The sequence below is a fragment of the Amphiura filiformis genome, chromosome 5 (assembly GCF_039555335.1).
Source record: "Amphiura filiformis chromosome 5, Afil_fr2py, whole genome shotgun sequence".
NCBI lineage: Eukaryota > Metazoa > Echinodermata > Ophiuroidea > Amphilepidida > Amphiuridae > Amphiura > Amphiura filiformis.
The window spans coordinates 15,432,849-15,447,057 of NC_092632.1; the positions used below are offsets into that span (position 1 = coordinate 15,432,849).

Here is a 14,209-nt window from a genome sequence, read left to right on the forward strand (position 1 = left end):
TAGTATCAAATTATTCATCTGTTCAAATGATTATGCAAAAATGTATAATTTGCTGGAAGTCTTCTTTATTCTAGAATCATGAGCCCAAGCTCAACAACCCTATAGATTGTACTGTAACCTTGACAATTTATAGGTCATAACATTAAAGCTACAAAGCAAATTCTACGTTTTTGTTTTCTTTTGTCAAGACATATAATTTGAGACTATTTTTGGAGCATTTTAAAATTTTTAACCCCTTTTGATTTTACCCTTTGACCTATACATCATTAATTAGACATTCTAGAGATATATGACCATTGACATAAAAGGTTAAAGCCTTTTAAAATTTTAAAATTTTAAAATCCCCTTGAGTGACCTTTGACATCAATAACTCAATTTGACCTAGGGTGCCTTATTGGTACCCGGCGGATTCTGAATCTATCTGGTTGTTACTTCACACCCATAAGGCCATTTTCTTCGACTATTAACTTAAACATCAACTATTGGCAAAAAGTCATCATCAACACCAGTATCAGTTAAACTGCATTTCACCAAATCTCTTGCACGGCTGGTAGGTTCAGGATTATTAGGTTTGAAACCCGGCGGGAAACCCATGTCTTTAAACCATTTTGTATCAGTTACATCACTATCAGTATCACTTTCAATTGAGCAGTGTTTCTCTACATGTAGGCCTAGGTTTGATTTTTTGCATGAGCCCAACGATTTCCCGCGTCTAAGATCCGAGTCATAATTTGTTGCCATATCGTTCTTGACTGATGCTTCAACTTCATTCATTACCATCTGAATCAGACTAGGGGTCTTTTCCTCAACCGGAATCGCCCGATCTTTACTGGTGTCGTGATCTCTGTTTGGAATCGTTCCGGTGCTCTTCTGAAGAATGGTGTCTGTGACGCTGCCATTTGTGTCGTAATCCGCCACCGAGTGGTCGCACTCTGCGCTATGTTCTTCATCAGATATTTCTTCTAGTGTCAGGTTTCGTGATGATGTTTTTATTTCTCCTGATCGGGAAATTTGAATGTCCGGTGCACATCTTTGGTCATAACTCCCAAACTTGCTTTCTTTCATATACTGCAGGTCATTTGTAGGCCTACCATAAGTGCGTTCATCTTGTTTTTCTTCTAAATCGCACACCCAGCATGTACGTGATGTCTTTTTTCTATTTGGTCCGACAACTGGTCCATTATGCAAGACTTCTAACTCGATGACGTTCTCTTTTGAACCATCCGGTGTTGCCTGGTCTTTGAAAGATGGTATTGCGCTAGATGTTTTATGGTCATGCTGATTAAATAGCCCTACATCTGAGTGACCACGGATTGCTGAATGTCCTTGTACCTCTAGAAGTTCATCCATAGACCTAAATATATAGGTATCAATCTGTGTGTTTGATATATAAATAGAAAAATTGAGTTACGATATGATCCGTCAAAATTCATATCTTGGAAAGAAGGAAGTTACTTTTAAATAAACATGTTGGCCTATTCATGTGAGATTCGTTGTCGATAACAGGCACATGTTAACCTATAGCAACACTGCAGCCGTAGTTGAACTGTAGAACGTGACTTGAAGAAAGTTTGACTCATGTGAACTTCATATCCAGACGTTTTCGTAGGGCTGGTATCTAATTCTGAGATGGGATTTGTGTACACTAAAGATTAGCTAAGATTATAGCCTTCTTCTATTGGTATGAATTATTTTTTTTACTTCTTGTGGTGGAAATGTTTTTGATGTCTGCTAATTCGATTTGCAAGGAAAAGAAAGTATGTTTTGCCGTTTCAACGAACGAAAACGATTGAGTATTGCCAAAGTTATGTTTGAATTAATTATGACTTAAAAAGTTATCATAGGTTAGGCCTACACATATAAACATAAACTTGTTCAGCAACCAGCATATCAAAAAAAATGACATGGTCAACAATTAGTAATTAGCGGGGAATGATCACTGGAACGAGGTCATATCAGTGGACTACTGAGCATAGAATGATGTTTGGTTGCCTGTGAGTGCATAATTGATATGTTGATAACAGATCTAATAATGTTGATGTTGTAGAATCAAAATCTTCATTATATGGACCACATTGAAGTCAAAGTAATTATCTATCCTATCCTGTATCGTTTTATGGATAAAATTGACTCAAAATGTTATTGCTATCTTTAACATCAGTTTTGTCTTTTCAACGGGAAAAATCCGATGAAAAATAAAGTTTTTAGGGGCTAGCTATAATATTGAACAATATATCCCATATTTTGACATGCACTTATAGAAAATAAATAAATTATTGTCTTGCTTTATAAATTATAAATACTGTAAAATGACACATAACTAAAGTGAGGCCACTTTCTATCTTTTTTATTTGATTCATAAAATTACATTCAAAAAAATGATTGAAGACTGAGAAAACACACAATGCAGACTATTACAGAATGGAGTAGGTAAGATGCTATGTCCATAGCTTTGCAGGAGTTTCGGACTAATTCAAAATTGTAGTGAATGATCAGTCCTTTATCATGTGCTTGCCACTATCTACTCTATACAGGGTGTAACAATAAAATTTGTACAATTGCATTTTGACTTCTCAGGAAAAAACTAAAAGAGTTACGGCACAGATGTTATATGCAATACAATTAGTAATATCTTGGCTAAAAGAAGACGTTTAGTTGGTTTCTTTACTAGCTTGGGTTCAAAAGTTCTGCTCGATTAATTAAATCGTCCAGAAAACGTGTTGGGCCACTTTTGCCATGTTAGCGTATATCAAGTTTGAACCGCGTAGATTGTGCTTATCGTGCATTTAACATCAAAAGAATTGACACAAAAGAATTATAAGTGGTGTTTGTTCATAATTATGATTAACATGAACTTACTAATAATATGATATTTCTTTAAATTCTATAAATGAAGTAATGAAATTTCTTTCAATTATCTTACAAATAAAGTAATTTCTCATATCCCTGAGATATCATTGGTAAAACCGAGAACAGTTTTTGCATCCATAAGTACAAAACAGTAAGATTTTGAAATTAAGTTCAGCTGGGCTTCTAGCTATTTTGGGGCGACCACTTTTGCCAGCATTTCTGTTAACAAATTCTACATACTTCTCATAGTTATAAGTAATTCTATGCCTTGATGGAAAATGAGCTAGATAAACAATCTTATGGTTTCTGCTTAACTCCATGTGCTACCGAATATCACAACCATAAAAATACGCTCTTCCAACGTGAATTGGGGTTGAAGGTGTTGAGCTCCAGCCACGATTTCTAGTAAATGAGGTTGTTATGTCAGTGCTTAGTTGTTACTTTCAAAAACTCAAGGAGATATTCTATTATGTAATCATTTCTACTACTTTTAATACACACCTATGACGTCGCGCTATTGTTTTACCGCTCCATTATTTTCCACGAATGGAGCGATGATCACAATAACACGCCATTCGTAAATGCCTTTCTCTTTTCTCTGAAAAGCAAATACTTTTCAGGGAAAAAGTACTGGCATTTACGAATGTAATGTTAATATCAATTGCACTTTTGAAAAGCAAGTATTTGCGAAAAGTGCGGTATTGTTATCATCACTTCATTCATGCAAAACAATGATACGAAAAACAAGAAGAAAATGATTTTCATTAATACAATAAATTGAGGAAGCGGATAGCAACATTTGCACAGTATTGTCATGGGACCTGAGAGCACATCAGACATATCGAATTGCATGCTGAATACGAGGATTGTCCCTATATCTAATAATAATAATAATTTTGATTTTGTGAAATTCGCGATATAATACAAATTATTAAAATTTCATATTTTTCCAAATGTAACAGTCCTCGAAGTAAACTTTATAAATCTAATGATATGTAATTAAACTATAGGCCTATGTAGCTGGGATGAAAAGCCGACTCAATTGAAAATTTGACCTTTCATATAGAACTTAAACATTTGTTTCCAAAAAGACCTACATTTTTTAGTGTTTTGAGGAAAAAATCTATATATCTTTAATAATGAAGGTCACAATTTTCATATGATTGACGGCTGTTCAACCCAACTTCCTACTATTTACTGCATATCGTTAGATTTATACAATTTACTTTGAGGACTGTTAAATTTCAAAATATCAATTTTAATAATTTGCCTTAAAATGTGTATTGTATCGCGAATTTAATAAAATCTAAATTATTTGATATCAGAAGGATGTGTCTGATTTGCTCTTAGGTGCCACAAACAAAATACGTAAAAACGTCGCTATCCGAGCCCTTACAATGCAATCTGTGAAAAGCAAGTCAAGATCAAAACGGGCAGGTTAAATTGTTGGCTAAGTACGTTGTACTTATTATGCAAGATGTGTTTTACCCTCACTTAGGCTTTACTTCGTAGGCCTTTACTTTTATTTATTTGGACCTTTCTTTCTACGCTTACTGTTTTTATAACATTTTTTTTTCCTTCTTTATATTTTTATACGTTTTTAGTGGCTTAGGCCCTACATATAATTTGTCATATTTTGGGCAACATTGCTACATTATACATAATACACATTCTGTATCAATGTATTTAGGCCTATGAATCTGTTTATTTTCAAATCGTTCTCTTCGGGCATGTTTAATAATGATAAAAGCCACAGTAGGTCTATTTTCTGTATAATTTTTATTTGTCATTAGTATATTTGATGTTTCATCTGATGGTATTTTGGCATGCTTGGATATTTACTTACATCGATCAGTAGGCCTATCCGATACCGTAAAACGGGTAACTTTGGGCACTTTTCAGAGTTTTTAAACCACTGCTTCCAAACAAAACCAAATATATTTCTAATTATCTCTTTTTTATGACGTTAGGGTTCCCTTCTACACCTTGAAGTTGAAAAAGATTTTGAATAATTTTGAAAGGGTGCCCTAGGGGTTGAAAATAGCCTGACCAAAGTTACCCCGCATTTGGGGCAACTTTGGTCAGAGTATTACATTCCATGAAGAAAAGAAAATGAAAAAAATTGATCTTCGCTGTATATGGGCAAGGTTTTGTTTTTGTGACATTTATCCCCATGCAAAATTAAGCAAGCACGCATCCTTGCTCACAAATATCGATTTTTATTTTGTCTGAAAAAATGTAAAAAATGCTCATTTTTGGTCAAAAATGCCAATATTTTCGTAACTTTCAAAGAAATTGGACATGAGCGACTTCTTCCAAATATATTTCTTAACACATTGAGACCAAATATGACTAAAAACAATATTGCTGTACGGAAATATGACCATTTAAAAAATATATTTGAACGACCAAAGTTACCCCGCTTACCGAAGTTACCCCCATTTTACGGTAATTAAATATTACAATGTTAGGGACGCTCCATTTGATTTCGGAAGGGGACTGGAAGTTGAGGTGGCTTTTATTTCGCGTCGAAGGCGGCGAAGTTTGTTTTGTTTTTGCCGACAAAGTTCAAGGACAATAATAGGCCTAGGTAAAATGTGTTGTAGTACATTTAAAATTTTCGTACCTTTTCGTACCTGATTTTGGTCCTTCTGCTGCGAATCAACGATATATATCCTCGGAATGATCCAAAATGATGTTGCAAAATTATCCAAGATAAACAATAGTGTCCATAATTGCATGGTTGTTCCAAAATCGTAAACTCGATTCACAGAGAAGAGTATCATTGCTCAGGTATAGCGATAGGTGTAGTTTTCTTGAGGTTGACAACTGTAATGACCATTTCATATGAGCCTATACATGCTATATGACCTTTTTGCCAATTTTCCTTATTATAAAATGCAAAATAGAGACCTAAACGCAACATGACGCAACTACTTCAACAGTTAATACATTAGAAGTGGGCATAAAGAACTATTGATGGTCTAATCACTTTAATGATTTTACGAATCTACGTTTATTCAATTTGTGTAACAAACATTTTAAATCTTTATAATTCAAGAAGGTGGTTACGGATGATTTGAACTAAACACCTGGATCGTGATATGATGGGTATTTCTATAGAAATTTTACATAAAGCTGAGTCGGACTATTTTGCACTCGCACCTAAAATTTAGTACGATCATTATATTAGTGTATTGTCCGGCATCAATGAGTAATTGATCAATTTGTAAAGAGCAACCTATTTCAATAACACTCCATTCGTGAAAAATAATGGAGCGGTAAAACAATAGCGCGACGTCATAGGTGTGTATTAAGTCGGTTAATGGCCGCGGATTAGAACGTGAGTGGGTAAGAATGGCTTCGCCGCTCCGCGGCTCAGCCATTCTTACCCACTCACGTTCTAATCCTTGGCCATTATCCTATACCGAATACCCCATTGTTTAAATCGACCTATCGTAAGAGCGCCGTCCAACTGGTCCATGATTCAACTCTATTCAGTCACGTTTGTAACACTTAGACAAAAGTGGCCCAAGCTATTTTAAGACTAGGTTACATAATTGGCTATATCTTCACTTGTATACTTACGATTCTATTGGAACAAAGCTTATCTGGTGGCTAAAGAAATTATCTTGATAGACATATAAATATCAAACCAAAAAATAGGCAGCATGCTTGTGTCATTCTATTTTCAAAATTGTACAAATTTTATTGTTACACCCTGTAGTAAACTATACATTGCGAAATAATATAAAATCATTTTAAAATAAAATGTGCATGTAAGTTGAGTTTACATAGCGAATTAACTAACAACTGCAGTGTATTTCTTGATTTTAATAACAAGCATGGGTAAAAAGCAGTAAAGACAAAAAATTGGAGTAATGAATTAAAGAGTTGACAGGAGTTATAGGAGTTAATGTTTTTGCTGTTTCAGTGTGTAACATGGATGTAAGCGTGATCCTAAAAAATGCCTTTCACGGTGACCCAAACTATTTACAAGACCTCTTCTGCATTGAGGCTGGCCTTCCCTTTTAAAGGGAATTTTTATTACCGCTGCGACATATATTGCGTTCGTTCAGCGACTTTCGCGCGAATTCGGTGCTCCGCAGTAGTTGTGTGCAGAGCAGAGTGAGCATCTTCCGCTCTCCAGAATAATTTCCCTGGAGCAATGCTCGAGACTTAGAGCCTAAAATGGTCAATTATGAGGTTAATTTGGTCAAAAACACACGCATTTGCATATGAGAGAGCGGGTGTGTGGCAATTCCTCTCGTTGATTATTGGGAGATCACACCCTCCGCATCCATCTACGCCAAAGGTTATCCGCTGCAGTTTCGAGGGGACTTGAAGGCGTCGATTTTACGCTTTAACGATCAGTACACAGATGTTTTTGCCAAACGTTTGTGCAAACGTTTATAGTCAAACATTTTATAAACGGATAAGGAGCCACACACTAATTTAATGTTTTTAAAAACGTTTGTCAAATGCATTGTTATGGAGCAAAATGTTTCTCAAACGTTTTAATTTAATCATCTTTTATTTTGTTTTACAAATGTTTGCCAAACGTTTTGAAATTTACGTTTAATTACCGGTATTGATTTTTGGCCAAAAATATGATTTACTTGACAAAACGTAAGATAAAAATGTTTGAAAATTTTTACTCTCAAACAATGTCTACAAATTATTAACAAAACGTATTTATTAATTGTTTGCCAAACATTTATTTAATTTATTTAATATACAATGTTTGTCTAACATTTCTAAACGGTTTATAAACGGATAAGGAGCCAAACGTTTGTTAAACATAATAAAACATTTTCGTAAAAAAAAGTTTGGCGAAAGCGGGTCTGACAAAAAGAGGTGGAGGTTATCCACGTTACTCATGTGTGACTTCTAACAAAAGGCGCTGGTTCCCGTATAGTATTCCTCATTCAAACCAATTCAATGCACGACCTCGGAGTTACTTGGCGGGCTATTTTGAAAAAGTAATGGTTGCACAGGTATTTCTTTTGAAAATCCTAAACAAGGTATAGCAGTCGCTGATAATGATATGCAGCTTATACAACACGGATATGATCCCGATATATTGTTTTTAGAACGTCCGTCCGTAGGCCTACAAGTTTAGTTACATACAAAAGATGTAGCTAAACAAGAGGTAAAAAGGAACATCAGATTTACTTTTTGACTCTTAGATCTTACCTTACTGTGGCATGCACATCACCTGTTTCTATACATCTTCATTAAACTCTGAAATCAGTGATTGTTTTACGCAATACATTTGCCGTTCATTTGCAATACATTTTTATTCATTGCATGAATAATTACTACTTTGAGAAAATGATAGCATTAATTTACACGGCGATATGCAATTTCGAAATCCTGAGTGACGCACATCGGTGCGTTTGCGCTTCGATGAATTCCGCGCGCGGAATAAAAAGAGGCACACGTGCGTCAGACGTACGAGACGCGTACAATTTTTCGTCGCAAGATTTCACTTGTAATGATGTTCGAATTTGACAACAGCCAGCATGTGTGGTATTTTTTAGCGCTAAACATGTCGAGAAATACGATTTTGTCTTAAAATTTGACGAAGAAAGAAACGATGGGGTAGTCGTTCAATCGTAGAAGTCGACAAGAAAATGGCCTGTTTGCCGATTAACTTCACCGCAGCACAAAGAGGCAAATTGGCCTATGTGTTATGCATAATCCACTTCATATGTGCAGGATGCGGAATAGCCTTTTTTGGACTTGGAATATACATCAAAGTCCGTTTATTAGCTTGGTTGAAGTTAATAGACGGTTACAACGATAATCTGCTCCCTATCATGATGGCAGTAGTGGGCACTCTGCTTCTCGTCATAGATATAGCCGGTGGGAAACTTGTGTATATAACAGAAAAATCGACAAAGGTTCGATATCTTCTAATTCCTTATCTCGTTATCATATTTATTTTGAGCATCTGCATACTTGGTGCAGGAACTATATGTTTCGTACATCAAAAACATCTCTCTCAAGCTTTCCACAGAGGTCTTATTAACGCGATGCAGAGATACAAAGACAATAGTACCTTCAAGAGTCAGATTGATTTTGTCCAGATAAGATTCGAATGTTGTGGCAATATGGGGTATGAAGATTGGTTTGATGTGCAGTGGATTAACAATAAGTTCATTGATTTGGCAGATGAAGAAGTCAAAAGGTAGGATTGCTAACATCAATAATGTAATTATGAATTCTTTTTTGTGTTTTGACAGTTTTAAAGCGAGAAAACTTTATTTATCCTACATGTTCTCCTAGGCTGACCTATAGGCCTATGGCCTATAATAGATTACAGTGACATCATAGTATAAAATTAGGGCTAACTCATCAACATTCACAAAGCTCCACATTTTGGCTTTATCATAATTCTTCCGTTTAATTAGGTAAATTCGAGAACCTAAATTAATTATGAAGCAAAAAGCTTGGAATGCATCATCTTTCCAGATTTTTACTTCTTATTTATTTTAGGGTAGCGAATTTACCTATATCTAAACTGAAGGATTAATACAAGCAAATGCAAAACGTGGAGCATTGACATTTTGTGAATGTTGATGAGTTAATTAGCACTCAGAACTCTAGTCAACAGCTTCCATTTTAAAACATAGTTCGCTAAAAGTCGATCGAGAATCAGCACAATTCAGAGATACACCTTTTATGAAATTAATTTTCTCGGTCAAATATAAAGCAATACATTTTTTCTTCAGTAATCACTGTAATGTCAGTCAAAAACTTCGCCAGCGTATAGCTATCTGTTGACTAGAGTTCCGAGTGTTAGGCCTAATCGTTAACATGGTCAATTGAGAGAAGATTGCATAGAGTACCGAAGTGATGACGTCATAAAAAACTTTTTTTGCATTTCAGCATTTTCATGACCATATTTCAGTAGAACATGATGAAAAACATCCACATTACACAAATTTGGTGGGCTAATCGGATCATGAGGGCCAGATATAGCCGCATGAATCCGATTAGACCCATTGAAATTTGGAATTGGATGTTTTCATCATGTTATACTGAAATATGGTCATGAAAATGCTGAAATGCAAAAAAGAAAATTTCATGACGTCACACTTCGGTACTCTATTGTCATCTGATGTTGATGCGCAGTCCGAGATTTCCGATATTTCGAAAGGGCTTATTGGAATGAAAAAAATGTTAACGAAATCAATACAAATAAATTATATATTAAATTGCACATTTCTCCGGACATATCTTGATTTGAGAGTCCGCTTGCTTGTTTTACTACATATTAAAACCTGCCAGGATGATACCTGCCATGACCATTGAGTTCCTTGTTTTTCTTTTGTTGCAGCAAAATGACCAACGGTATGTTCTTGAATGACGATGTTCCCTTCAGCTGTTGCGATCCGGAAGTCGCTCGACACTGCATTCATCACCATGTCCATGATAACGACATGCACTATAACTATAACTATAAAACAGATCTGACAATCTTCTCGGATGGATGCAAGGAGAGACTCATGAGCTACTACAGGTTTAGACTTGGCAATGTTGGAGCTATCGTTATGACCATGTTTATCTTACAGGTTGGTTTCTAATTGTTGTCTAATGAGGGGTCCGCGTGTTAGGCCCTATTCCGTATTACTATTATATAGTTATTATTTTGAAGGGTTTTGATTCCGAATTGATTTTGTCCAAACACGCTTTCCAATGGGAGTTCATAAACCCGAAGGTATTTTGTTCCAAAGAACTTTTGCCAGAAAGCTTTTATTCCGAAGGTTTGTTTGTCCGAAAATTTCGGCCTTGCCCTTGGGGATATTAGTTCGAAAAGATTGATGAAAAGGGTTGTTGGTTCGAAAAAGAAACGAGGTTTTTTCGTTCAAAAGGGTCTTTTCCGAAAAATACACCGTTCGGAGCAAACACCCTTCTGAAAGTCGTTTTCGGAGAAAGGACCCTATGAAGAAACAAACTTTCGGAGCAAAGACTCTTTTAATTTTTGGAACGAAGATCTTTGGAATTATAACTTTTCTGAAAAAAAATGGTCGCAAAATGACTTTGCAGATATATCAATGACCCTTCGGAATAAAGTACGGTATATTCTGTGCAAATGCCCTTCGAGGCGATCACCAAATATTTTATAGGCACAAACAGGGCGTTAGTCCGACACGCCGCTAATCCGACACTCCGCTAGTCCGACACGCCGCTTGTCCGAATTTGAAATGCACTGCACCAGTCCGACATGCCGTTAGTCCGAATCTTAAACACACTCTGCCAGTTCGACACGCCGCTAGTCCGAAACTGAAAACCACTGCACTAGTCCGAAACTGAAAACCACTGCGCTAGTCCAAATCTGAAAAACAAACCTTCAGTCCGACACTGCGCTAGTCCGAATTTGAAAAACACTGCACTAGTCCGAATCTGAATTTGGGAAATACTGCGCTAGTCCGCGGTGTTTTTCAGGTTCGGGCTAGCGCAGTGTTTTTCAGATTCGGGCTTACGCTGTGGTTTTCAGTTTCGGACTAGCGCTATGGTTTTGAGTTTCGGACTAGCGCAGTGTCGGACTGAAGAAGTGTTTTCCAGATGTTCGGACTAGCGCAGTGTATTTCGGATTCGGACTAGCGGCGTGTCGTACTGAAAAAGTGTTTTCAGATTCGGACTAGCGGCATGTCGGACTGTTGCAGTGGTTTTCATTTTCGGACTAGCGCATGCTTTTTCGGACTAGCGCAGTGTTTTTCATTTCCGGACTGACGCACCCCTAAGTATAGGGAATTTATGTAGTCGGACTAGAGACGTGTCGGACTGAGCGGTGCACCCCTATAATTTGTCTTTGTGCGTGCCGGTGAAAGGGCTTTTCAGAGGTCCATCAGAAATACCATTAAACTATTTTACTTTTCCAAAATATCCGTCTTTGAAATCACATTCCCTGTATGACTTGTACATGCAGGAATTCCTTATGTCCGGGCATAAAAAATAAAGATTGGTCTCTCTTGAGAAAAAGACAATATCTATTCATTGTGTATGGGTTATTTATTACTTTTTTGGGATTGAGGGATTTCTGAATGTCCCTTTTTAATGGGTATGTGCATTTAATCTACTTTATATGCAATGTTTCTGATATCCAATAGATTAAAGCAATAAACTAAGCTACACTTGTTTCAGGTATGTCTGCTGATTGGCGTTCGCTACCTGCAAACGGCAGTCCACGATTCCACCAAGGATCCTGAAGGGGACTCCCAGGGCTACTTGTTCGACAAACTCGCCAGCGAAGACTCCGACAATAAAGGCTGGAGAACTAAAGCCAGAGATGTAGAAACTGGTGATGCGGGAGAGGAATCTGAATCGGCTGAAGCATCAGAGGAGTCTGGTGCCGACAACTTCGATTCAGATAGTTTTGACTCTCCTGAAGAAAATGCGGGTGACGCTGATGACGCTGGGGATGACGCACAAGGTGTGTATTATTTTAGTTATTTAACTATTATACAATAATTTCTAGAGCTATCTAAACACTGAGTTTGAAACTTTAGAACTCCTACATTTTAATCTATCCAGGCAACGCTTAAAAATATGGTGTTTTTTTCACCTTTTTGCAAATAATTTTTGACCAGTTTATTAGGATAAATAATTAACTAAATTTTCGCAAATCTTTGAAGGTTGTGGGAATTCCCGATAATCTCTTATTTTTTCCTCTTGTTCTTGTTTGCAGTTGAAGAGGAGAATTGAGGAATTGACGCAATCTTCAAAGATGCAGAAACGACACAGAAATTCTTTATGAACTTTGAAAGTTGTACATGAAATTTTAATATTAATTAGTTTTTTTAATGTTATGTTAATGAGAAGTAAATAAAATGTTCGATCACATAAAATATATACATTTTGTGTCAAGAGAGTACCTTTGAAATTTTTGTCCGTTCTATATTATAATATAGCTGAAAGAGACGAACCGGTGTACGCCAATCTACCATTTCACGAAGATAAAGAGAGATTGCAGGAAGCACTACTTGAGAATGTCGAAATGCCCGAGGCATCTTCTAAAAAAGGACTCTTCTAAAAAGGATTCGTCCAAGAAAGAAACTTCAAAATCGAAGTCCTCCAAGAAAGAAAAATCTAAATCGGCATCTACCAAGAAAGATTCAAAGAAATCGCCCAAGAAAGATTCAAAGAAATCGCCTAAGAAAGATTCAAAGAAATCGCCCAAGAAAGATTCAAAGAAATCGCCAAAGAAAGATTCAAAGAAATCACCTAAGAAAGATTCAAAGAAAACATCAACAAAGTCTCCGAAGAAAGACTCTGGAAAATCGACCAAGAAGGTATCAAAGAAGAAACCTTCAGCGAGTCCTAAGAAGAAGAGCGTTAAAGCATCTCCGGCGAAAAAGAAAACAAAGAGCGTATCACGTAAATCACCGAGATCAAAGTCGACTAAAGTCAAATCTCCGCGTAGAACGGGTAAAGTCAAATCTCCTCGTAGATCGCCGCGGAAATCGGGTGGCAAAAAATCTTTCAAAAAATCCAAAATGAAAAATAGGAACAATAATATTTTAGACGACCTTACCAGCTCTTCAGAAGGAAGTGAATACGACACCGATTCCTCCGATGATGATTTGCTTACACCTTTACTCAGTAATTTTTACTCTTCATCTGATGAAGAGGAACTTTACCAAGGATCAACCAATAGAGCGTCTAGAACCATGGTAACACGAGGACGCGACGAAGAACCAACATCAGAGGAGGAGGTTACCTGGCTGTTATCAAGGACACAATTCTACACTAATCGACCTAAATCTTCAAGTCGCAAAAGCTTAGAATTTTGATGTAATTATGTAAAATAAGAAAAGTGAATCGTTTAAGGTTCAATTTTGTCATTAAAAAGGACATCAAAAGAAGACAAAGGTTTGCAATATTTATTTACGTGTTGCCATTGTAATGCCGAAGACCATAGCCTATAGTACATGGTAATACGTAGAATTATCATAAGTCAGTGCAAAATTTGCTACACTAGTGGAACCAATGCTTTTTAGCTTCTGAATACCCCTACGAACAAAACCTGAGTTGGTTCCATTTTTTTCGAATGTGTCTTCGGCGGCCATTTTAAAATTCAAAATGGCCACTATATTTAGCCCTTTTTAAGCCGTATTTGTCTCGAAAGCGCACAAAGTCATATTTTTCTTAATGATTATTTATACTTTTGATTGTCAAAATCCACTAAGAACATTAGGATCATTTTCTAGAATCCAAGATGGCTGCAAAATCCAAAATGGCCGCCAATTTGTCTAAAATGGTCTGCCAGCTATAAGGACATTGATTTCCATCCTTTTTTCCTGATTATTTTCTGAGAATCAACTGAGAACTAAAAACTTAATTTGGTCTA

General features: G+C 36.3%; 1 protein-coding gene across 1 annotated transcript; it reads left to right on the top strand.

Annotated features, from left to right (window-relative positions):
• The first annotated feature begins 8,460 nt into the window (after positions 1-8,460).
• On the top strand, positions 8,461-13,672 carry LOC140151660 (uncharacterized). Its single transcript, XM_072173995.1, has 4 exons — positions 8,461-9,043; positions 10,196-10,430; positions 12,004-12,141; positions 12,771-13,672. The coding sequence occupies exons 1-4, from the start codon at positions 8,487-8,489 to the stop codon at positions 13,650-13,652; spliced, it is 1,812 nt and encodes a 603-aa protein (XP_072030096.1). The 5' UTR covers positions 8,461-8,486; the 3' UTR covers positions 13,653-13,672.
• The last annotated feature ends 537 nt before the right edge of the window (positions 13,673-14,209 follow it).

Coding starts and splice junctions, on each gene's coding strand:
- LOC140151660 (XM_072173995.1), top strand. CDS start 8,487: ATGGCCTGTTTGCCGATTAACTTCACCGCAGCACAAAGAGGCAAATTG. Junction 10,431..12,003: donor TGACCATGTTTATCTTACAG/GTTGGTTTCTAA, acceptor CACTTGTTTCAG/GTATGTCTGCTGATTGGCGT. Junction 12,142..12,770: donor ATAAAGGCTGGAGAACTAAA/GCCAGAGATGTA, acceptor ATTATAATATAG/CTGAAAGAGACGAACCGGTG.